The sequence below is a fragment of the Gracilinanus agilis genome, chromosome 4 (assembly GCF_016433145.1).
Source record: "Gracilinanus agilis isolate LMUSP501 chromosome 4, AgileGrace, whole genome shotgun sequence".
NCBI lineage: Eukaryota > Metazoa > Chordata > Mammalia > Didelphimorphia > Didelphidae > Gracilinanus > Gracilinanus agilis.
In genome coordinates, this window is record NC_058133.1 from 486,464,827 (window position 1) to 486,490,825 (window position 25,999).

General features: G+C 47.3%; 2 protein-coding genes and 1 non-coding gene across 3 annotated transcripts; 2 read left to right on the forward strand and 1 right to left on the reverse strand.

Annotated features, from left to right (window-relative positions):
* Position 1: 1 nt before the first annotated feature.
* On the forward strand, positions 2 to 1,814 carry TRAF4 (TNF receptor associated factor 4; the record flags this gene model as incomplete). The annotated part of the gene is made up of 4 exons (XM_044675588.1): positions 2 to 22; positions 144 to 305; positions 433 to 588; positions 674 to 1,814. Coding segments are annotated over 4 exons (972 nt in total), but the record flags the coding sequence as incomplete, so codon positions are not given.
* A 5,022-nt stretch (positions 1,815 to 6,836) lies between these two features.
* FAM222B (family with sequence similarity 222 member B) lies at positions 6,837 to 22,068 on the reverse strand. The gene is made up of 2 exons (XM_044672846.1): positions 21,987 to 22,068; positions 6,837 to 9,373 (listed from the first exon to the last, which is right to left on the reverse strand). The coding sequence occupies exons 1-2, from the start codon at positions 22,066 to 22,068 to the stop codon at positions 7,773 to 7,775; spliced, it is 1,683 nt and encodes a 560-aa protein (XP_044528781.1). The 3' UTR covers positions 6,837 to 7,772.
* Positions 12,160 to 12,265, forward strand: LOC123248142. The gene has a single exon (XR_006506236.1). It is a non-coding gene; the product is annotated as a U6 spliceosomal RNA (small nuclear RNA).
* Positions 22,069 to 25,999: the final 3,931 nt, after the last annotated feature.

The following is a 25,999-nucleotide window of genomic DNA, read 5'->3' on the forward strand; positions in this document are numbered from 1 at the left end:
CTTCACCGGGGAGGCCTTTGAGGTGCCACGGGCGGTGGGTCGGGGCCGACCTGGGGGGGGGGGTTGGGGTCTGGGCTGGGGGGGGCTGTGAGGCTCCCGAGAGGCCCCCGCCCGCTCACAGCCCCCTCCTTCCCGGCCCCCAGAGCCACGAGGGGGTCTGCCCGCAGGAGAGCGTGTACTGTGAGAACAAGTGTGGGGCCCGAATGATGAGGCGGCTGCTGGGCCAGCACATGATGGCCGAGTGCCCCAAGCGGACCCAGCCCTGCGCCTACTGCACCAAGGAGTTTGTCTTTGACACCATCCAGGTGAGCCGCCGGCTTCTCGGGCCGCCGGGGTGGGGGACTGGGGAGTCCGGCTTTGGAGGGCGTCTCGTGGGGTGCCCCCCTTTCGCAGCCGCTCCGGGGACTCAGGCCCGCTCTCCGCCCCCTCCAGAACCACCAGCACCAGTGCCCCCGCTACCCCATACCGTGCCCCAACCAGTGTGGCATGGGGAGCATCCCTCGCGAGGACCTCAACAGCCACCTGAAGGAGAACTGCAGCACGGTGCCCGTCCTGTGCCCCTTCAAGGACGCCGGCTGCAAACACCGGGTGAGTGCCCGCCCTGGGGGCCCCCGCCGGCCTGGGGCGCCCCGCGCAGACCCCTCACACGGCCCCCCGCCCCGTCTCCCCGCAGTGCCCCAAGCTGGCGATGGGCCGCCACATGGAGGAGAGCGTGAAGCCGCACCTGGCCATGATGTGCGCCCTGGTGAGCCGGCAGCGGCAGGAGCTGCAGGAGCTGCGCAGGGACGTGGAGGAGCTGTCGGTGGGCTGCGACGGGGTCCTCATCTGGAAGATCGGCGGCTACGGGCGCCGCCTGCAGGAGGCCAAGGCTCGGGCCAACCACGAGTGCTTCAGCCCGGCCTTCTACACCCACAAGTACGGCTACAAGCTGCAGGTGTCCGCCTTCCTCAACGGCAACGGCAGCGGCGAGGGCACCCACCTGTCCCTGTACATCCGCGTGCTGCCCGGCGCCTTCGACAACCTGCTCGAGTGGCCCTTCGCCCGGCGGGTCACCTTCTCGCTGCTGGACCAGAGCGACCCGGCCGTCACCAAGCCCCAGCACGTCACGGAGACCTTCCACCCGGACCCCCACTGGAAGAACTTCCAGAAGCCGGGCACCTGGCGGGGCTCCATGGACGAGAGCGCCCTGGGCTTCGGCTACCCCAAGTTCATCTCCCACCAGGACATCCGCAAGCGTAACTACGTGCGCGACGATGCCGTCTTCATCCGGGCGTCCGTGGAGCTGCCCAAGAAGATCCTGAGCTGAGGCCGGGGGGCTTGTCCCTGCTGCTGAGGCCCGGGCCGGCCAGGCGGGCGGCTCCTGGAGGGGGGCGGGCCCCCCCTTTCTCCCCGCCCGCTGGGCTCCCACTGTGTCCCCCCGCCACACCCTCCCTCAGGTGCCTCTTCTCGGTGCTTTTCCCCCAGTTCCCCGCGCCCCGGCCCCCCGGGGGAAGGGCAGGGGAACCGCACACTGGGGTCTTCAAGGGCTTGAAATCAATGATCCTATGAGCCGTCTCCTTTCCTGGGGGGCCCCGACTGCCCACTGTACTGTACTGGGGAGCAAGGCGAGCGGCTTGGCCCCCCATCCCAAGAGCCATAGGGAGGAGAGGTGGGGCCGGAGTCAGCCACCGCTGGTGCGGTCAGCTCGTTTTAACTCCTCCCCCTCCCCCACCCCTGAAGCTGTGCCCTCTGCGGTTATTTATTCCTCGGGTGCCCGGCGGGGCACAGCGGGGGAGCCCTGGTTTGTAATAAATTCTGGATTGTGTATTTATTAACTTTGTCCAGCCCTGCCTTGCTTGGGGGGGTGGGGGGGAGGCCAAGGAAAATGGAGAAAGGCAGGCACTGACTTCAGGTCCTGGGGATGCTCCGCTCTCCCTGCCGCCCAGTCTCTGGCCCACCATGGCACGGAGGAGCTCAGCTTGAGGGATTTTCCCATCATCCACTTAGAGGCCCACTTCAACCCCTGGGATTCCCCGAGCAGGCTGACTGCTGCTGCCTTTCTCCCATTTCATCGCACTGGGCAGCAGCCCCCTCTGGCGGTCGGACGAGGAAGTGCCGTGCCTCGGGGGTGACACCTTGGATGACAACTTTCATTCAGGTTTCCTGGCTTGCTTGGGGTGCCCAGGACCAAAGTGATGGGGAGAAAGTGCCGGGCTGAGTCAGGAGGATCCAGCACAGACTCTAGCCTACTTGTTGGTCAATGGGCAAAGGGCAACCTACCTGAGGGAATGGAAGGCAGGGCTTTCTACTGTGGATGGGGGACACAAAGCCAGTCTACCCTGGAGAAGCTTACATTTCTAGGAAGGGGAGACCCTGGGGAAAGGGGGGGTTGGTTGTCAGAGATGAGGCTTTAGGTTCGTAAATGGCTCCAGACAAGCCCAGGGACTCAACCAAACTTCAGGGATGCCCAGGATCTTGGGTGAGAAAAACATCCTTATTTCACTCTCACTGGTTTCCTGTGCATTTTACGCATTTAAAAGCATCATTCTGGAAAAGGAGATTCACAGGCTCTGTGACCTAGAAACTGCCTAGTGCCCTGCTCCAATACCCCACCTCAAAGAGCTGTCTGAGATCCAGGCTGGGGCTTGGTAAATGACCAGTAATTAGAATGATTACAGAGTTAACTGGGGCTCCAGAGAAGGGCCCCCGATGACTGAGCTGCCAGAACACAGAAGCCAAGTCCACAGTGGGGTGTCTATACCGCGTGCTCTTCTCTAGCCCCACCAGATAAATGTCAGCCAGGAGCATCAGATGGTGATGACTCCGCCGGTCTGGAAGGAAGCTGACCCATCAGTCAAAGGTGGAGCAGACACACCGAGGCCCATACTGCTCCCACCTCTGATGAGGCGAGTGCCCTCCGGCAAACGGGCAGGGAGGCAGGGCCCTGGCCCGGGTAATAGGGAGCCTTCTGGAAGATGGAGAAATCCCTCAACCTCAAAACCACTAGCATCTTCTAGCAGCTTTTCTCCCAGCAGCCTGTAAAATAAGGCCAGACAAATACCTGAATTTGACAGGCCACTCAAGACTCAGAGGGGTCACTCCATCAAGTCATGGGCCACATCGATCAATGGATAAACATTTAAGTGCCTCCTGCAGGCCTGGCACTCCATCCACATATGCTATGGGGAAGGGGGATGGAGAACCTACATGATGTCCAGTTGCCCAGAAAGGCTTGCGGACGGGGTCCACAGATTCTCTTAGCACTCATCGCTGGAAGGTGTCCCGGAGACCATCCAATCCAACCAATCTCCTTTAGAAAGTCGAGGACCAGAGCCTTGGCCAAGGTGGGACAACGAAATCCTTCCTATAGATGATGGCCATTTAGGGATTAGGTGGGTGGTCAGTCTAGGTCATACGTGCAGAAGGTTAGAGCTGGATGGCAGAGATCATGGAATCCAGATGAGTGTCAGATCCTACTATTCTTTCCTTCTCTCCTATACAGTTCCACCCCCCTCCCTCCCCAAAGCACTCCTTGGGGAACAGGAGGGAAGCCCATTTCTAGAGGAATGCCCAGATTCATCAAATAGCCCTGCCAAAGCCAATGTCACACATGGACTCATCCCCATCTCCCATGGGGCCTCCAGGGGCCAGGAGGGCATTCTTGTCCTCAACTACTTCCCCAGGCTGAAAGCTGGGCAAGATGGCCCTGGGCCAGCCATACCCAGTGTTTCCAGAAGGGGGAAGCACTTACACTCGATGTAGAAAGGGTTTGGGTTTTCTCCAAACCAGTAGGCTGTGTAGCCCAGGATCACTCAACCTGATCTTTGTGCCTTCACGGCTAACCTTGTCCTTGGCTTAGGAAACCCCGCCATATGGGGGAGAGGGGGCCCAACACTACCACCAGTTCTGAAGGCCGGCCTGGAGTGGGGCTGGGAGGGACTCCATGCCGGGGCATTTAGCTTTTGCCTTCAGTTGTGCCATGTAGCCTTGGCCACCAAGGATTCAGTTTCTCCAGGCCGACTTTGCTTATGGGATAAAAACCCCACCGGCCTAGAGACGCTGCTCTCTTTGACCCTAGATGCCATTCGGGTGCCTCCTTGCCTTCCGGTGAGCTGACTTCATATTCAGTATCCACAACTCTGAAGTCCCTTTTACACTTTGGGAAGAATGTTATTTGATAGAAGTGGATGGAAGTCACTGGTGCGTAGTAAGCAGGCCTCGGGCATATATTAGGTTCACCTCCTCAGTCCTTCCCAGGGGTCACAAGTCTTCCCTATGTGGCCCTGAAGCAGGAATCTGTTTAAGCTCCAATCTGGGCCTCATTTTCCTCAGCAGTCTAACAGGAAGAACTAAAAGTTCCCACCCAAAGGCCCAACAAGTATCCCACAGACCAGAAGGAAGTTGGAGGCCCTGGAAGCACTAAACACAGGAGGGCATATTCTGGGGATACCAGGGGGCTGGGATGTGAATGGGCTGTATGTCTCCCATTGTGATTAGGCCCCTTTGCTCTTTGAGGGCAGCTTGATCTTCCTTGGCAGTGGGTCCTCCCCAGACTAAATCATCAGCTCCCCCGAAGGACCCTCCCCGACTGCCCCCTGAGACCCACCATACATTGCAGACAGCAGAAAGGGGAAGTTCAAACATAAGGTTTTTGGCTTTGCTTTTTTTTTTTATTATCATTTTTTTTATTTTCCTGCAGACAAAAATGGAAAAAAAAAAGTTTTCTAGTTTATACCCGTAGCACATGAGAAGCAGCTTCATATAACCAGAAGGGGTTTGTTTTTTATGAGATTACAGCAGCTGTCACAGGGTCCACATTGGGAGGCCTGCCCAGGCGGGAGCACAGAGTCACCTATCTGTCCTGAAGAACCCAGGAAGGTGCCCAGGGTTCAGCTAGAACAGCACAGGTGCTGGAATGGGACCAGCGAGGGGCTCCGGTCAGTCATGGTGCTCCCCTAAATGAAGCCCAGTGACAGTCAAAGCCCTGACAGGGAACTGTTCTGTCTGCCATGGCTGTAGCTCCCCGGAGGCTGGGGCTGTCAGTAGTTGTGGGATAGGAGGGGGTCTCTGTGTGGAAGAGGCAAAATAATAGGACTAAAACTTGAGAACCTCCCCCCCAAGAGGAAAGGGGTGATCTGGGCTGTCTCCAAGGGAACCTCTTGTCCTGAACTGGCTACAAATCTGACGTATTGGAAACTGTGTTTTAACCAGAAAATAAAAATCCACCTCAAACATTCACAGCATTAAATAAATAGGACAAGGTCAGGTGGTTAGGTTTTTTTACTAGTCATAATCATAAGTACCCCCCACCCCCATCACACCCATTGATCACCCCAGGTGAAGGGGGCAGGGTGAGGGAGGCAGGTAATGCTACAGTTTATGAACACTAGTGGGGATCTCCCTGGGCCAGGGCAGGGTGGGGGGGTGAGGCAGCCTCATGTTGGACCCTTATTGCTGGTGGGGTAGGGGTGGGGGAAGAGATTCGCCTGCTCTCTCCATGATCCCCAGAGAAGGGGCTGGAGGAGGGGGCCAGGGGGTTCACAGTACATGATCCATAGACATTGAAGGAGCCAAGTGGTTCAGCCCCTGCAACCCTGCACCAGGAAAAGGACTGGAGTCAGATGGTTTGGCTTTAATGCCCAAGAGATAAGTTCCAGTCTGATTTCTTGAAATGGGTGTGAGCCTGTTGTTTTGGCTGGGAGGGAAAAAGAAGGGAGAGCTGGAAAAGTTTTTCTCTTAACTTCTAGGAAGATCTTGCTTGCCTAAAGGAGACTTTGGGGTGGTGGTGGGGACGGTCGGGGAGACGGGACAGGACACACTGGAACTTGGCTTTGACAGAGGGGCAGTGGAAGAGCAAGGGATGGAAGAGGAGGGAGACATCTTGGAAGAGACCAAAAGACAAGCCTCCAGTGCTTCTGTGGGCCCTGACGGGGCCTTTACCAGTTTTCACACAGACTGCAGGAGAACAATCAAAAAACAATAAATTAGGACTTCATGTTGCTATCATCATTTGGCATAACACAATCAGGCATTTTTTTTCTTTTTTTCTTTTCTTAAATATAAGGCAACTCGCCAACACATAATTTAAAAACCAGTCTTCAGTCACATTGCTTCAGCTCACTAAAGGAGTTTCTTGCTAAAGAACAGTGGGTAGCATACCCAAACCCTCAAATCTTAAATACGGACGTCATCAGCTCACATTTACCCCGAGATGCAAAGAGTGGGGGAAGAGAAGGGCAAGAACAGGAGGGAGAGGAGGGTCTGTGTGGTACATGGCTAAACTCAGAAACTCTAAAGAAACAGGAGGGAAAAGAAAAAAACAATTACCCAACTAGGTGACTAAAACTCAAAAGGGGGGGTGCAGGGCACAGGGAGAAACGCGGAATTTGTTACAAAGAAATGTCATCTAAGTTTTCAGTGATCGAAAACATTTTTAAAGTCTTTAGACAACTAGAAGCTACTTGATCGCAAAAGGTGAGTTGGTGTGTTTGTGTATGTGCGTGTGTGTGCGTGCGTGCTTGTGCGTGTGTGTATGTGTGTGTGCTGGAGGTGGTGACAGGGAAGGGAAGGTTTTTTCCGAAATCTGTGTCTCCAGATATACTAAAACCATGCTCCTGTTTGGTAAAGAAAGAGTTCAGAGCTTAAGGCTTTGTGTTTGGTTTTTTTTTTCCTTTTCTTCCTTTCCTTCTTTAAACTGAGGGGCTGTGCCAAGAGGTGATGAGTGGGTGGCTGTGCCCTCGGGGCGGCTCACACACAGTGCTACTCAAACCCACACTACATTCATACAAAATATCACATTAAAACTTACAGTGTAGAGCAGTAGTCTTAGCCAGTGGACAGAGAAAGAACCAAATGTATTTTACTTTTTGTAATGGGAAGGGGCTTTAATTCCAAACTCCAGTGTGATCACCCCTCATCCCAGTGAGGAAGGTTGTATGTGAAATGAGTCAGCCAGCCAGGGGAGGGACGAACAGATCCTTCTTCCAGGGAGTGCGCTGCTTCCATTGCTCTTGAGGAGGACCAGGGACAGGCATCAGGCACAAAAATAAGACCAGATTGTGGAAGGTCTTAGATTTATAGATTTATGGTCATTACCAGACAGTGTTTGAACACCTTCTGTGCATGGTAAAAGCCCACCACAAATCCCGGCAGAGACCTGAAGTCAAACCAGAATTGCACGTTGGGGTGGGATGTTATGGAGTATTCTGAGGATCTAAGCTGAGGCCAGTAAGTGGGTCTGAGAAATCTTGCCTTGATTTCAAAGGGAGAAGGGAAGCAGAGGGGTCAAGCTCAGAAATACTGGGTGCAGGGGGACATCATAGCCTTCTGACTATGCTCAAATGGTGGGCAACATTGTGTATTAAGAAAAACAGGGTTGGGTTTTTGGGGGGCAGTGTTGGTGGAGAGGGAGGCAATGGCTGAAACGAGGCTAAAACAAGCCAGTTGAGCCTACTGTGCAACCTGGAGAGAAGAGAGGACATGCTAAGGTATGTGGAGGGAACTCACTGGGGTTGGCTAGGGAAACCAAGGAGAAGCCTGTTTGGAGATGTGTTCAAAAACTAAAAAGCTGACACTTCGGGGGGCGGGCGGGAAGGCGAAGGACAAAGGTGGCCGCACTGTCGGATCGTCTCGGTCCTCTATAGGGCAGTGAAATAGAAAGGTCACAAAGGAGTTATGAAAGTTAAAAACAATTCACTCCAAATGAAGACTAAGCCTATGTGTACGTGTATGTGTGTGCGCATGTGTGTGTGTGTGCGTGTTGTGTGCGTTTTGTGTCTCGACCATAATGGCACCTATCTGTAACCAGGGTGCTGAATATGAAGATTCCGACTATCTGTAGGTTCGGGCGCTCGGCTGCCTGGGGGGCGGTGGGCCTTGCTCAGCATGGCCAGGCTCTGTTCCCGGAAGCAGGCCTGCTGGAAGTCCCCACTTAGGTAATCCACTGTTTGCATCAAGTTGTTCTGGCCAGGCACCGTGCCGGCCCCGGCACCCGCACGATAGTGGGCCCCGGCGGCGGCACAGTCGAGGGGTGCGCCCGCAGGCTGCCCACCGTGGAAGGGCATGGCGAGGTCCTGTGACCCGGAGCTGTCGCTGTTGGGTGTGGGCAGAATGTTGTTCCACAGGGGTTGGAAATAGTGCCCATTGGGGTAGGCCAGTGGCGCCGCCGGGCCATTGACAGGCGGGGACGGGGTGGGCTTCTCCAAGGGTGGTTTCAGGTGGAAGGCCTGGCCCATGCAAAGTTCTTGGGGGTAGGCAGGCGCCTTGCCCGTAAAGCCCGGCCCTGCCATTTCTCGCCCCGAGGGAAGCTTGCTCGCCAGGCCACCGGCAGAGCTGCCACCGGCCTCGCTGCACATCTGCTGCAAGTGGGCCAACTGGTGCTGGTTCCAGGCCACGGGCTTGAGGTCGCTGGAGTAGCCTGCTGTGGCCCGATTGATCCCCACCATAGGCAAGTTGACAGCACCGGTGGTGGGCATGGCTGTGGCCACAGTGTGCTCCACGGGGTTGACCACACAGGAAGGCATCGGAGTGGGGACGCTGTGGGTCGACACGCGAGTGCTTGCATTGATGAGCAGGCTGCGGCTGATGGGGCTGGGATTGGCGATCTGCCCCTCACACACTGAGGTAGTGCTGATGCCTGCCCTCGTCTGGCAAAACTGGTTGATCTGGTGCACGATGCTGCTCAGGTCCGGGGGCTGGGTCTGCTGCAGAGTGGCCGCCATGGACAGGGGAATGGTTGAGGTAGACACGGTCACATTCGGTGGGGCGTCTGCGTCTGGCATCTTCCGGCCTCCATGCAAACCTGGCTGCAGCAAGGGGTTGGGGGGGTGTTGCAGGCCCTGGTGAGCCATGGTTGGGGGATGGGCCAAACCCTGGGGCTGGGCCATAGGCTGAGGGTGGCCCAGGCCCTGCTGGAGGCTCTGGGAATGGGACAGTGCCTGGGACTGTGGGATACCCTGAGGGTGTGGCAGCGTCTGGGGCGGGGCGTGAGCCAATGTCTGTGCATGCTGCAGCGCCTGCTGTCGGGCCAAGGCCTGGGCCTGGGGGTGGGTTAAAGTGCTAGGTGCGGCGTACGGGGCCGACGGGGGGTTCATGATGGCCTCTGGGAGCAGCCGGGCCCGCGAGCCGTCAAAGTCTTTGACGATGCTTTTGGCCGGCACTTTGACGATGGCGAGCAGACCGGCCTTGGCGGTGGCCTGGGCTGGGTAAGGGCTGTAGCGCTGGGTCGACGTGTCAAGTCCGTTCACAGTACGACGAATGTGTTTCCGCTGGGGAACCTTGACGCTGTTGGGGAAGATTTTTATAGTCAGTGGGTTGTTGGCGACCTTCTTAGCATACGCATCCAATTCGGCTGGGGTGGGGTAGTGAGCAGTTCTCATTTTCTGTGTAGTGTCCCCTGTAGACAGTGAGAGAGAAAACGGGGGTGTGGGGGAGGGAAGGAGACAGGGAAAGGACAGAGGAAGAAGGGAGCTCATCAGTGCCAAGGCAACCACAGCAGCCCCTCTGGCTTCTGCCCACCTAGAAGCCCTGGGGGACACCCGAAGAGCACGTCACCAGAAGCGAGTGGAGAGAACAAGAGGCAGGACCTCTCTGCCGGGCAGCGGTGCCGAGACTCCTGGCCAGGCCTTCAGAGAATGGTGGGTGAGCAGCCTCGGCAGGAAGTCAAGGAGGGAACAGGCAAAGGAAGCATCCCAATGTTCCAGACACTGACTGAGAGGATGAAAAGCTGGGGGGACCCTGATGGAGAAGCCCCTCCCTGGGAAGCTCTCAGGCTAGTTGCTTCCTTTAACAGAAGGCTTCAGGGAAGAGGTTACAAAAAGGAAGGACGTGGGAGACTTAGGAGGGCCCTAGGAGACACCAAGGCAGGTGCAATTCCAGAGCTGGGGCTCCGCACACTCCCAACCCTTCCCTCTTCACCCTCGGAGCATGACTGCCTATCAAGTAACAGCTGAGCGACACAGGGCGCCCGCTGCATCCTGGGCCAGCAGGACGGCCAGTGTAGCAGAAGGAGCTTTTCCAGAGAGAAGGAAAGGGGAGAGGCCATACCTCACAAGGAGAATCCTCAAACCGTTTGGCAAACAGCCTTGCCAGCTGCTACTTTCCCAAAAGAGAAAAGACAAACTCTGCTCCCCTTCAGAAAGGCAGCTCCCCTCTGGTGTTTCTCAGGTGCTGCTGCCTCCCGTGGGGAGAGCGGAGGGGAACTTGGCTCCAGGAAGGGGAGGTGTGGGGGTGTCAGCCTCCTGGCAGCCAGAGCTCTCTCTTCTTTCTATCATCTCCCTCCCCCTAAGCCCCAACACCAGGGAGTCTGTGGGTCGGCCCAGGGGTCTAATTAATGTTCAACAAGTGATTAGACTGGCCACCTCCAAAGAAGACGGGAGGCCTTTGGTTCAGGTAGTGCAGTCCCACAGCTAGGTTAACTAGGTGTTCACATGAACAGCATCAGGCTCCAGACCAGTGATTTCCAAAGTGGGCGTCACCGCCCCCTGGTGGGTGCTGCAGCAATCCAGGGGAGCAGTGATGGCCACAGGTGCATTTTCGAAAGTGGATTCAGTGCAGTAACCAATTTATTAATAAAATAAAGAAACCAATTGCAAATAGTCAATCGCGGTGATTTAAGATTACTGCTGACGAAAATAGAGCCAGGATTACTAAATTGGTAGCAGCACACCAGGTTCATCCTTCTCATTAAGATGATTTCAAATGTTTTAACTTTTTTTGTATTACATTCTATTCTGAGTTCAATAGTTTCATAATTTCAAAGTTCAATGTTTCTAATTTACAACTTTCTTTACTATATATATATATATCTTTCCTATTAATTGCTATTAAAATTTTTTAAAAATTAATTTCCAGGGGGCTAAGTAATATTTTTTTTCTGGAAAGGGGGCGGTAGGCCAAAAAAGTTTGGGAACCACTGCTCCAGAGCTATGGGGAAGGGGGTACGCAAAACCTCCATCTGAGGCAGCCAACTGGCAGAATCAGCTAAAAACCACATGGCTTCCAAATGGAATCCATGGACAGGGAATGACATTGGGTTTAAAATAGTGGCAAAAATAGGAGACGGAGGGTAGCTCAGTGGATGGAGAGCCGGGCCTAGAGACAGGAGGTCCTAGGTTCAAACCCGGCCTCAGCCACTTCCCAGCTGTGTGACCCTGCGCAAGTCACTTGACCCCCCATTGCCTAGCCCTTATCACTCTTTTAATTTATTGACTCCAAGAGGGAAGGTAAGGGTTTAAAAAAAAAAGAAAAGAATAGGGGATAGACTGGGGGGGGGGGAAGGGGGAAAGGGAGGGGAAATGCCTCAGAAACAAGTCTGGGGCCATGAATAAAGCAGGTGTTCAATGAAGTATTTGTTAGTTTCATCAATTTTGGAAATGGTGGGAAGAGGCTCTCAAGAAGTGAAGAAACCCAACCTTATCCATCAAGTAATGTAGCCTGCCACAAAGAATGGAGCCACTTGGGCTCTGCACACCTCTGATGGCTAAAATTCCAAATGAGGGGTAGCTAGGTGGCTCAGTGGATAGAGCCAGGCCTGGAAAGGGGGGTTGGGGTCCTGGGTTCAAATTTGACCTCAGATACTTCCTAGCTGCATGACCTTGGGCAAGTCACTTAACCCCTCTGCCCAGGGCCTCAATGTTCTGTCTTGGAATGGATACTGAGTATTGATTGTAAGATAAAAAAAGCAAGTTTAAAAAAAAAATCCACCTGAACACCACACAGCCCAGGCTTAACAGAGAGAGCAATACTAAATTGTGGATGCCCCTTCTCCACCTGAACAGCCCACAGTCTGCAGGTACAAGAGCTGCTTTCCTCCAAATTGGCATTGCCAGCCTGGTTCAGAGACTTGGTCCAAGGGAGGGGAATGACTACACACATGGAGCCTTTTCTCTGGCTTTGCGGACTCCATTGATTTCATCAGCAACAGGAAGGACACAGGAAATTGGAGTCAGTCTAATAAGGGAGTCAGAAACCAACAGGAAATGAGAAGAGTATGGGGGAGGGGAAAGGAAGAATGGTCTGTCTGAGAGTTGAAGACAAGGAGAGGAAGACTACAGGCTGAGTTCTGGAATGGCCTGAAGTAAAAATTGAATTTATCAGACCAAGGAGAAGTTGCAGCTAAAGGACTGGAGACTACACTAGACCATGGGTTAGAAGCCAATCTTGGAACATGGAATTGCATTTGCCCATTTTGGCTGCACATGCACTAAAACTGGAATGATACAGAGAAGATTAGCACGGCCCCTTTGCAAGGATGACAAGAAATTCAGGAAAAAAAGAAAAGGGACAAAAAAAAAAGATGAATTATATTTTTTGCTCCTCACCCCAAGCCAATATTTACTCTCCTCCCACTGGTTCTCTCACAACACAAGACTTTCCTAAGTGCACAACTTTTTTTTTTTTTTTTTTAAACCCTTACACCTTCGGTCTCAGAGTCAATACTGTGTATTGGCTCCAAGGCAGAAGAGTGGTAAGGGTAGGCAATGGGGGTCAAGTGACTTGCCCAGGGTCACACCGCTGGGAAGTGTCTGAGGCCAAATTTGAACCCAGGACTTGCCGTCTCTAGGCCTGGCTCTCAATCCACTGAGCTACCCAGCTGCCCCCAGTGCACAACACTTTTATGAAAAATCCCTTATAAGAGAACAGGCTAAGTAGAGCTCAGGAACACTGACAGTGTATGAGGTCACCTCCATAGGGGAACAGCTTAGTAGACCAATTTTTAATACATTCACTTAAAAGTCACCCAGATATACTTGTCAATCAAGTTGAATTTAACTGGAATCTCTTCTCTTTGGAGAAAAACGTGTGAAATTGAGAAGAAAGAGAGATATCTGCTTCTGTCTGTGGTAGGTGGCCGAGTGGCCAAAGAGAGGGACGGATTGTGGAGCAGGGTTAGCCAGGGTACAGAGCCATAGGTAGGCAGCTCAAGAGGAATGAGGTCAGTAGGAGCTTCAGAGTTGGACTTCCAGGATATATATAAACCTTTACCTTCTGCCTTAGAATCAATACTAAATATTGGCTGTAAGGCAGAAGAGCAATAAGGACTAGGCAACTGGGGTTAAGTGACTTGCTTATGATCACATAGCTAGGAAATGTTTGAGGGCAGATTTGAACTCAGAACCACCCACCACCACCCCCTCACCATCTCCCCTGGGGCCTGGCTCCTAATCCACTGAGCCACCTAGCTGCTTCTGAGTTACAGTATAATAACTGCTTCTTCTGAAGTTAAGAAATCAGGCTCTTGTTTGTGTTTGATTTCAGAGGAAAAAGAGAAATGGTGCAGAGTCTGAAAAGCTGTGCCTAAATTTAATCTCCCAAATTCAGAGTTTTGTTTCTTCTCTGGAAGGAATAGGTGAAGCTAGAATGTAGAAGAGGGTTTTCCCAACTCATCCCACTGCAGGGTGCCCTGAATTTATTTGGGTGCCGAAGTCACTACCACTGTGTAGATTCAGAGCCTCTTAGAGCTATTCCTCTTGCCCCTAACTATGGGCCTTCTGACCATGTCATTGCTTCTAAGGTAGCCAGGCAGGAATAAAGTCAAGTGGTAAGATAAGGGGCTCTATCTCCTTAGAAAATATAGCAGCACTGAGGCCCCAAGACTCAGCACAAGTTCACAGAGCTCTGAGCCCTGCAGGTAACAGCAGTCCCTGCAGGAGACTGAATTAACAAGAAAAACTGAAGTTTAAGAGAGTGCCCCTAACCCTGAGGACAGAAAGTCCGAGTCAAAAAAGAAGCTACAGCAGCTAACAGAGTCAACTAAACACTGGGCCAGAATAGTGGAGGTTAGGGTTAGTGATGAGGCATAACATGAGAAGGTTCAACAGTAGAAAGTAATTATTTAGCATTTAGAAGCCTAAAATCAAAGTCAAAGAGAAACTCCATTTAAAATCACCCTAGACCAGTGATGGGCAAACTTTTTAAAGAGGGGGCCAAAGGAAAGGAAATGTTCATCTTTCAGTCTGTTTCTAAGACAACTCTTTCAAAGTTTCATTGTATTGTATCCTACTCATTGTTTCATCCTATTCCTCAGATTAGGAATAATGGCCCGAGGGCAGATAGAACATTTCAGGGGGCCACATCTGGCCCAAGAGCCATAGTTTGCCCATCACTGCTCTAGACAATATAAAATATCTAGAAATCTACTTGCCAAGACAAATTCAGGAATTAGATAACAACTACAAAACTCTTTTCACACAAATAAAACTAAATCCAAACAATTGGAAAAACACTAATTGCTCATGGGTAGGATGAGCTAATATAATCAAAATGACAATCCTACCTAAATTAATTCACTCATTCAGTGCTATACCTATCAAACTACCAAAAAACTTTTTTATAGAATTGGAAAAAATTATTACAAATTTCTTCTGGAAGAATAAAAGATCAAAAGAATATCAAGGAAACTAATGGAAAAAAAAATGTGAAGGGTGGAAGCCTAGTATTACCAGATCTTGAACTCACTATAAAGCAGTGATCATCAAAACAATATGGTACTGGCTTAGAGATAAAAGGATGGATCAATGGAATAGACTTGGGGTAAATGATAGTAGCAAGATAGTGTTCAATAAACCCAAAGATCCCAGCTTCTGGGACAAGAACCCACTATCTGACAAAAACTCCTGGGAGAACTGGAAAAACGTACTAGAGAAATTAGGTTTAGATCAACATCTCACACCCTCTACTAGTGATTCCCAAAGTGGACACCACGGCCCCATGGTGGGTGCTGCAGCGATCCAGGTTGGTGGTGATGGTCACAGGTGCATTTGGGGGCAGTGAATAACTGTAAGGGGGTGGTGAAAGTATGTGACAGGGGGCGCTAAGTAATATTTTTTTCTGGAAAGGAGGTGGTAGGCCAAAGAAGTTTGGGAACCACTGCCTTATACCAAGGTAAGTTCAAAATGGGTAAATGACTTAAATATAAAGAGGGAAATTATAAACAAGTTAGGTGAACCTAGAATAGAATACCCATCTGATCTATAGGAAAGGAAGGAATTTAAATCTAAGCAAGAGGTAGAGAACATTACAAAATGTAAAATGAATAAATTTGATTATATTAAATTAAAAAGTTTCTGTACAAACAAAACCAATGCAACCAAAATCAGAAGGGAAGCAACAAATTGGGGAAAAAATTCTTATAACAAAAACCTCCGACAAAGGTCTAATTTCTCAAATTTATAAGGACCCAAGTCAATTGTTCAAAAAATCAAGCCATTCCCCAGTTGACAAAGGTCAAGGGACATTATTAGGCAGTTTTTAAATAAAGAAATCAAAACTATCAATAAGGACATGAAAAAAGTGTTCTAAATCTCTCATAATTGGAGAAATGCAAATCAAAACAACTCTGAGGTAACACCTCACACTGAGCAGATTGGTTAACATGACATTAGAGGAAAATAATAAATGTTGGAGGGGATGTGGCAAAATAGGGACATTAATGCACTGCTGGTGAAATTGTGAATTAAATCTACCATTCTGGAAGGCAATTTGGAATTATGTGCTAAGGGCTTTAAAAAAATGCATAGAGCGAAAGAAGGAGAACCAGGAGAACGTCGTACCCAGAGACTGATATGCTGTGGCACAATCCAATGTAACTGACTTCTCTACCAGCAGCATGCGATGACCCAGGATAACCAAGAGGAACTTAGGAGAAAAAGCTCTCCACATCCAGAGAAAGAACTGTGGGATCATGTGGTTTGATGGGGATGTGACTGGGGCTCTGATGTTAAAGGATACTGCAGATATGAACAACATGGAAATAGGTTTTGAATGATGTATAACCCAGTGGAACTGCTTGTCAGATTCAGGAGGTGGGAAAGGAAGGAGAGGGGTCATGAATCATGTAACCATGGCCTACCTCTTACTGTTCTTCTGCCTCAGAGCCAATACACAGTATTCTAAGATGGAAGGTAAAGGTTTTTTTTTTAAAAAAAAAAAGGTATTACAAAAGAACAGGTCTATTCAAGGAAAACAAAATGTTGGAGGAAGAGGGTTCTTAACTCTTATTTCTGATATTAATAGCATAGGCTCTATTGGGTTATAAGGCAATTCAGATGGATAAGGCCATTTGCAGTGGTTGTTTCCTTCAGGGTATAGAAAAGAAACAAAAAAGAGAGCTGTTTATTAAAAAATGTTCACTAATTCTTTGGCCACAAGATACTAGAGGTCATAATAACATCTGGTACACTATTTGCTGCCAAGACAAGTAGAAGGCACAGAGCAGGCATATCTATGCCCACTGAATTGGTTAATTCCTTCTAGGAGGGCAAAAGCACTCACTCAAAAATACAGAAAGGGTGATATGGCTAAAAGGACTGGACTTAAAGGATTGAGAGACCTGGGTTTGAATCCTACCTCTACACACTGGCTGGGTGCCTGGACAAGTGACTTGATCTAGTGCAAATCTATTTACTCATGTATAAAACGGAGACAAAAATCACCTTCAATGCCCACCTCATCAAGATTTTGTGAAGCTCAAATAACAGAAGGTGCTTCCTGGAGAGACAAAGGCATACAGTTTAGAGCAGTGATTCCCAAAGTGGGTGCTACCGCCCCCTGGTGGGTGCTGCAGCGATCCAGGGAGGCGGTGATGGCCACAGGTGCATTTATCTTTCCTATTCATTGCTATTAAAATTTTTAAAAAAAATTAATTTCCAGGGAGCTAAGTAATATTTTTTCTGGAAAGGGGGCAGTAAGCCAAAAAAGTTGGGGAACCACTGGTTTAGAGGATGTAAGAATTAGAAGGGAACATAGATCATTTACAGAGCCTACACCTCTCATTTTACAAATGAGGAAACAAGAGGTCCAGCGAAAAGTGACTAGCTTACAGTCATTGCACAGGTTAATGACAAAGCTGAGCCAAGAACTCTGAGCCCCTTGGATGCCACTGCAATAGCACCATTCTGATTTCTCATTTAATTGACAGTAGCCTTTGGGTGGTGATGGAAGTAGAGGGTGTCAGTGAAAAAAAAAGAAAAGAAGAACCAAGAATAAAGCAAACAACTAGTTGTACTTGATACCACCATGCAGAGAAGAGAAAGGGTGGAGATAATGACATCCCTAAATCAGGGTTGGCAAACCTTTTCCCAATTCAAGTGCCCAGAGGGGTGGGACATGCAAAAAATGTCCTTGGGTGCTGGGAAGAGAGGGAACAGATCAGTTCCCCAGTGCTCTGCACCTGTGTCATGTGGGCTTTGCCTACACAGACCTATGTAATTTTTAAATTGTAGGGGATATGGAGATTTCTTTGGAGGGAGAAAAGGATGAAGATCTAGTTGAGAAGACTTGGATAGAGTAACAGTGCTGGAGGAAGCAAAAGCTTTGTTCTCTTGTGGTAGACAGGGCTGAGCTGGGGGAACATAGGTCTTGATAGGGCATCACTTCCAACCTCCCACAAACCTACAGATTCTGAAAAAGCTGTAGCACTGCTCCCAATTTTCCCAAAGGTCCTTCATCTGGGCCCTGTATACCCTCTAGAAGGAAGCTGCCAGACTATCTGAAGAAAAATCAGAGAAGAGATGGCCACCGGGCATATCTTCCAGGCAGTGGTGGTTCTGGAATCCAAAGAATTGGGCACAAATTATAAAGCTACCTGGGGTGGGGGAGTAGAGTTCAGGATTCAATGAGAGATACAGAAAGGAGATGACTTGAGTTGAATAAGAAAACTGTGCAGAATATTTTGTATGACAATACATGTATAATCCAGATTGAATTTGCTTGCCAGCTCTGGGAGGAGAGAGATAATTTGGATCACAGAACTTCAGAACTTAGGTGGAAGTTTGCTATTACATGTAGTTGGTAAAAAAAAATTTTTTTAATTTAATTTAAAAAAAGGAAAATGTAGAACAAAATAAATCTCATCACAAAGAAAAAAAGAAAATTACAAAAATTCAAAGAGTTTTAGACTTGTGAAATCAAGAATTATATTTTTAGAGGAGAAAAGTGGGAGAATCAAGGAACATTCGGAGAAAAATAACTTCAAGGTCCAATTTTATTTTCCATTTCTGTGAAAAAGAATGAAGGAAAAGTGAGGATCAGTTGAAACGCAAGAAGGAAAAGGGAAAAGTAGCTGACAAGGTAAAGAAAGTAAGACCCAGCAAATAGAATAAATCAGGTTAATTACCCAAATGGGTGGAAGTAGATTGGTGGGTGGAGAAAACTGGTCAAACAGAGAGGAGATTGGCATGAGGGAACAAGAGAAGTTGCTACGGAATTGCTAAGATGTGAGGTGGCTGCTCAAGTTATTAAGAAGCTGCTTAGGATTAAGAGAGCATTCACAAGTAATTCCAATGAAACAAAGCTAGAAATCTCCATCAGGTTGGAGAGGGAGTAGGATCAACTTTGCAATGTGGTAGAGTGAGATCATGCTGGATGGATGTGGGGCCTGAGGAACTGGTTCAAATACTGGTTCTTTGGGACCTCTGCGTATCCAACCTTTCTTGGTCTCGTTTCACTATAAATGTAAAACACAATGTAGGGGCTGGAGAAGATAACCTCAGACCTTATATCTTGAAATCAGATTCTGTAAAATCCTACAATGTTCATAATCAGACACAGCCAAGAGTCCTTCTTTGTTCCAAATATAATCTAGTCTCTCTCTTGAAGGTGAAAGGACTCCAGGAATGGCCTATACCAGTGGTTCCCAAACTTTTTTGGCCTACCACCCCCTTTCCAGAAAAAATATTACTTAGTGCCCTGGAAATTAATTTTTAAAAAATTTTAATAGCAATTAATAGGAAAGATATATGTATCTTTTCTACCTTTTTCATAAAATATAGTAAAGAAAGGTATAAATTAGAAACATTGAACTTTGAAATTATGAAACTAGTTATTGAACTCAAAATAGATTGTAATACAAAAAAAGTTAAAACATTTGAAATCATTTTAATGAGAAGGATAAACCTGGTGTGCTGCTACCAATTTAGTAATCCTCGGCTCTATTTTTGTCAGCAGTAATCTTAAATCATCGCAACTGACTATTTGCAATTGGTTTCTTTATTTTGTTAATAAATTGGTTACTGCACTGAATCCACTTTCGAAAATGCACCTGTGGCCATCACTGCTCCCCTGGATTGCTGCAGCACCCACCAGGGGGCGGTGACGCCCACTTTGGGAATCACTGGCCTATACTGAACAGTAGGGACAATGGGTGTTCCTAAAAGAAGGAACCAGGTCTTAATGAGGAAAAAGGAGATCCAAGTCAGAAAGGGGAAAATGATCTTTTTCAGGTGACAAGGAAGGAAAGAGGAGAAGAATATTATATGGAGAGAGAAGGGAATTAAAAAGAAAGTCTTGTACTATGAGGAAGAAATTGGCTGCTTGTCTTCTAGGAAATTATACAGCAGTCAAAAAAGCTGACTAGGAGAGAAGATCCAGAAAGGGAAAGAAAAAGAGAAAAGCAGGCAGCCCCTCACTAGGATATTTATCTAAGGCATAATGGAGCATATTCTCACACTTCTCAGAATGGATGACAACTACCTCCTGGTGATTCATAGACACAGATGATACTGCCCAAAGGAATCCCAAAATGCTATCAATGGTTATGAAGTCTCAGGCAAAATTGAAAACCATAGAACACAGGATGCATTTTCCTCACTTCTGGCCACTGAAGGCAAAGGATGAAGAGAAAAATTAATCTCCCAGGGAAGGGGTCCTCCACTCCCTTTTAAGATGGATGGAAAAAGACTTTGTCTATGTGTATCCTCAAAGTTAGATACAATAGAGAATAACTATAATAAAAAAAACAAAAAAGTAGTCAGTAGTAAAGCCCCATGATTTCAAATAACTGACTTGCCTGATAAGAATTTTGTCCTTTGAAAAATGGAGAAACCAACAAACACAAACCTAACAGCAAAAACAAAAACTGATTTATATGAACAGGGAGGAAATGAGTATTATGGTACAGAAAATGATGACTAGCCATTCGTTGGTTTTGTAATAGAAGAGAAGAAAATGGGGGGAGAGGGGGGAAAGGAGATTTTAAAGGGTTAAAAGAAAAATAATTAGGATCCCATCCATGGACTAAAATTCTATAAGGGAAATCACCCTAGAAAGAATCCATAGGTGAAAGGTCCTGAAAAGAACAGGCAGATGTGACTTCTGAGTTATCATAATATCTGAAAGATCATGGGAAACCTGAGAGTGGTTGGTTACTCTGTAAGTCTGGAGAAGGGCAAATGCTTTGATTTTCCATAAAGGATAAGAGAACAGTCTATATACTATACACCAGTGAGCACTGCTTTAATTCCTCACAAAATTCTAGAAAGGATCATTTAATTCTAGATGGTTACTAGACATCTTCACACTTGTTAGTTGTGGGATCCTAGACAAGTCACTTCACCTCTATCTGTGTCAATTTCCTTAACTGTAAAATGGGGATACTAGCAGTCCCAAACTTGAAGGGCTGTGGAGATCAAGACCAAATGAGGGAGTATCTATAAAGCACTTAGCACAAGGCCTGGTACATAGTAGGCACTCAATATTACACTTAATTCCCTTGCCTTAGAAAAGGTAGTAGTCATTAAAAGGGCTATGTTGGCTTCAAGATAGGTCTTGCTAAACTTAAACATATTTACATTTGGCAGGGCCATTTGCTCTCAAATCTCCACAACCCTTCAAGTTAGGGGCTGCTGCTGGACCTTCCTACAAAATTCTCTGATCCTATTCGAGGGCAAGAACTTTGGACCATTTAACTCACAGCAAAAAGAGAAAGGCCAGAGGGAAAGTTAGTGCTGCTAAATCTTGACTGACTGAGTCACAAAACTACAACGAAAGAGTTGTAGCTTCAGTTCCACCATGAATAGAGCTAGTTTCATTAACTATTTACAGACTTTGCATTGTGATTAACTAACAGAGGCTGGTCTGAGATACATTTAATTCGTTCTTGGAAGAAAAAAGGAACCTCTGACAAAACTTATAGAAAGGGTGGCACCATCAAAACCAGATGAAGAAATAAAGCTGATCCTCTTGGAGACAAGGTAAAACTTCTAACAATCATCAGAGCTATCCAAAACTGAAATGAGTCAGACGAATGAGTAGTCAAACCTTACTCAGAGGAGCAAATCTGAGGTCTGGCCACTTGATTCCCCTTCAATTCAGAGTTGCTATGATTTTTTTAACGACCCCAAATCCTCCCCTCCTTGGAGCATCACATCACTACCTCAGGTATAAACAACTCAGGCAGTGTCTTGCCCTTTTGAGTCACTAGGCCCAATAGCAGTGGCTTAGTAGCCCCTGGAAGAGACTCTAATAAGAATGTCCAAAGGTCCACACTTGATAATCAGGGTTGGAGAGCAAGAACCTTATGAGAACAAAAAAACCTTCAACTGTGCCAGGGAAGCAGTCCTAAATCCCCACCAACAGAAGGGTCATTCTGCTTTCCAAGTCTGCCTGGTTCTAACCCACAACTTAACAAGCAAGGCCAAAGGAAAGGAGTTCCCCAACTGGCATCTGCCAGAGTCAACAGCATATGTGGGGTGTCTGCAGGTGCCCTGATTTGTATTCTCTGCTTCCACCTATCTAAACATGATAGAGACACAAAGCATCTACCATGTTGTTGTTCAGTGTTTCAGATGCTTTGTGACTCCATATAGGGGTTTACTTGACAAAAATTCTGGAGAGGTTTACATGTCCTTCTCCACATCATTTTATAGATAAGGAAACTGAGTGATGTGACTTGCCCAGGGTCACATAGCTAGGAAGTATCTGAGACTGGATCTGAAGATGAGTCTTCTTAATTCCAAGCCTGGCACTCTACCCCTTAAAGTAAGCTTAAGCTGCCCCTTAAAAGTGTCTATCCATGGAAAGTGGCAAAGGGAATAAATGAGGCCTGGGATCCATCAACATGGATCTCATTGAAACCTCCAGGGCATCTCTTATGTTGCTGGTATATGATTAGGCAGCCGTTCCCTCACTGTTTTCTCCAACTCAGGTTAAATACATTGGGGAGATTCAGCCTTCTGTTCTGCCTTGATTGTGAACAAGGAGCTGTGTCTAGTTCCATCCACACCACTTACATTTCTGAAGTCCAGTGTTCATCTGCGTGTGAGAGAGAAGCTGAAAGGACAGGTCACTTGGCCCAGGCAGACAGGCTAGCATGGCAGACCAGCATCAACATAACATAGGGCAGTCACTCACACTATAAGAAAAGAGAACATGGTCAGGATACAAAAGACACCAAATATCAACAAGTCACTCCTAGGTGGTATGACTAGGCCCCAGAATCTCCCAAATATGCAATTTAATTAGCAGGATGCCAATTCGAAATTTACCTATCATTTATCTAACTGCAGTAGCAGTTGGCTCCCAACTGTTGCCATGGCTAAAAAGACATTTTGAATAGTGCAACTATGTGCTCAAGAGTGAAAAAACTAGAAAATTACTGCCTATCCACACAGTTAAGTGACAAGAATCATTCCTTCTGGAGGAATATTATCCCCACTCCATCCTCACTGCCAAGGCAACCATTAGGCATGTGAGCTTCCTTCCTATCTTCCACAACAACTAAAGAACAAGCTTCCAACTCTGGATTTCCTTAGTTATTTTGGATAGGGGTTCCTGCTGTTGCTGGAAAAGGATGTAAAAGCTTTTTGTACTGAAGTCACAGACTAAGGCCATAACAGCATCATTTCACTGGGTCCAAGGAGGCCACATCTCATCTAGCCAAGGAGGATGCTTTTCCCCAAAAGCAGAACAAAGACCTTGGGGGTCAAGGGAGTGCACTCGAGGTGGAGAAGAGGAGGCCTAGCTCTAGTAGCCTGTCTCAAACTAGGGAGAATATCAAAGATTCACAGAAATAGGGAAGTAGATTCTCTCTCCTGGCCACTTCCTGACAACATATGACCTTTAAAGGCTAAATAACTTTTAGACAAGTGGAAGAAGGCCCCACTATGTTCACAAATAGGTCATCTGAATCTGGGGGTTCTCTCATCCCACTTGTCTGTTCCATCTTTAGATGGCCTTTCAGGGCAAAGAGATCTTTTGGTACTCAGAATGAGGTCATATCTTGTGTCCCTGTTCAGCCTCCAACTAAAATGGACAAAGTTAAAAAAAAATGCAACAAACAAATGTTAAGGGAAAAAAAATCCCCAAACATGAGAGCCTAGTTGGCAAAAGGCCTCTATGGAGCTACATAATCTCCAAGTCTGCCTTTAGTCACCCTGAACAAACTGACACATCTGCAGGTTGTAAGAATAATTCCCAGTCTGACTGCATCAGCCTGAGTGTAATTAGCTCAAATTTCCTGTTGTAGGGGTACCCTTGGCAAAGATAGAAAACTTTTTAATTTTTTCATTTCATTTCATTCATTCATTCATTCAGCCCTTACTTTCTGTCTTGGAATCAATACTCTGTATTGGTTCCAAAGCAGAAGAGTGGTATGGGCTAGGCAATGGGGGTCAAGTGACTTGTCCAGTGTCTGAGGCCAGATTTGAACCTAGGACCTCCCATCTCTAGTTCTGGCTCTCAATCCACCGAGTCACCCAGTTATCCCCTAGTAGACTTTTTAAAGGGAATAGGTCCATCTCAGTGCTAAGATGGAAGCTTTAAGCTAGAAATTTCTTCCCCTAACAAAGCTAAAAAACTAGGGAAACACCAGTTAAGTCCAAAGGTTAAAATTACAGGGCCTTTCCTGAGAAGGGAACTCAAATTTATCAGAAGATACTTTTTTATAATGTTTGGGATAATTAACAGCCAAAATTGTTTTGTAAAGACTATTTGAACTCTGAGTTTTAAGACAGTATACATCACAAGCCTCATAGGGAATGAGACTATATAGTCTGGAAAGAAAAACTTGGCTTTTTATGTCTGTGGATGACTAGAAAGATAAGCAGTCCTAGTGTTCCACTAGTAGCTCTTCTGAAGTAAGATGTTCAAAATTTGTTGATGAGGGAAAATAAGTGGGAGCACTGAGTGGCAAACCAACTACATCTGGGTGAGAATTTTTCCTCCCATTTCTGGACCCAATCAAGAGCCAAATGCCAATCAGGAACTGAGAATATTTGGTCAATTCTAGAATTTTTCAGAAACAATCATCTCAGAGAGGAAATGGAACACTGAAGGCAGTGATATACTAGTCTTGCTTAGTCTTATGAAGATGGTGTTTTGATCTCAAAGTAAACAAGGAAAAGAGCCTGTATCGACAAAAACCCTAGAAGATTAGTGCCATGGAAAGTAACAGCTACAGACCATAAACTAGTATCAAGGAGAGTGCTCTAATTGTTGTTACTCACAATGGGCCTAGGATAGATGAGAAAGGCAACATGATGCTGTGGTTCTCAAAACATTTTGGCCTCAGGACTTTTTACCCTGGATGAGCTTCTATTTATGTGGGTTTTATCTGTAGATATTTTCTACATTAGATGTTAAAACATCTTCATATTAGAGAACAGCTGACTTAGTGGACAGAGCCTTAGAATTAGGAAAAGCAGTTTCAAATCCTACACTAGCAATGCCTCCATGGGTGGGTTGTGACCTCTGGGGACAACTCTCTAAGACTATCAGTTAACGGGACTTGTGGCTTTCCATTAGTGGAGGCAATTTTCACATTTTGGGGTAACCTAACCCCAAAGATCTGTAGAAACAACCTCAGAAAGGAAATAGAGCAAATATATGCCTGTCACTTCCTCAATCATTTTTCACTTTTGAAAAATACCAGTTTGGACAACTATGATTCTACAAGAACTAGAGTCTGTTAAAGTCTTTGTGCACCACCCACCTCCTTTCAACCAAGTTAAAAAAAAAAAAAAAAAACTTACCTTCTGTCTTAGACTCAATACTAAGTACTGGTTCCAAGGCAGAAGAGCAGTGAAGACTGGGCAACTGAGGTCAAATGACTTGCCCAGGGTCACACAGCTAGGAAGTATTTGAATGTAGGACCTCTGGTCTCCAGGCCTGGTGCACTACCCACTGAGCTACCAAACTAACTGTCCCTTTATATTAATTAGAATCAGTGATTCTCGAAGTGGGCATCACTGCCCCCTGGTGGGTGCTGCAGCGATCCAGGAAGTGGTGATGGCCACAGGTGCATTTGGGGGCGGGGAATAACTGTAAGGGGGCGGTGATAGTATGTGACAGGGGCGCTAAGTAATATTTTTTCTGGAAAGGGGGCAGTAGGCCAAAAAATTTTGGGAACCACTGAATTAGATCATTAAAGCTACTGGAACTACAAATATAAATAAAAACGGTTGTGTCTTGAAGGGAGGGATTTTATGAGGTAGTGAAGGAGTACAACCTAGGCATGAGGAACAGCCTATGGAGACAGGAGATGGAATACTATGTGTAAGGAACAGCAACAAGATCAGTTTGGAAGGTCTACAGAGTTAGGATGGGACTGGAAAGGTAGGTTGAGATGTGGCCTTTAAAGCCAAAGAAATCAAATCAACTAGAATTTACTAAGTATCTATTATGTGTGTTATGTGATTGGCTCCAACCAGTCCCTGTTCTCAAAGACCTCACAGTCTAAAAGGGAAAAAAACATGCAAACAATGAAATATAAACCATGATGGGGGGGGGGGGGTGTGGGGGTGTCTCAGAGGGAAGGAACTAAGATGGAGGAGGGCTAGGAAAGGCTTCTTGCAGACTTTAGCTGAGACCTGAAGTGACCTTCTTATGATTAAGGAGGCCAGGATCACTGGATTTTAGAGAACACTGGAAAGAGAGGAAAGGGTCAGACGGTTATGAAAGACTTTAAAAGTCAAACAGGATTGTGTATTTGATCTTGTAGATACAAGTCAATCTCTAGAGTTTATTGAATAGGAGGGGAGTGGAATATGCATTCAAGGAAGATCAATTTGACAATTTGAGTGGAAGAAGGCCTAGAATGGAGACTTGACACAAAAAGGCCAACAGTGGGCTACATAGACAGCATTAGTCCTGGTATGAGATGCTAATGAAGGTGACGGCAGTGAGGGAGGAAAGGAGTATTTAATTAGAGAGCTTATAAAAGCAGAAACAAGAAGACTTTTTAACTAACTGGATATAGAGTGAGAGAGGGAGTGAAAGGCTGAAGATGAAACCTAGATTGCAGATC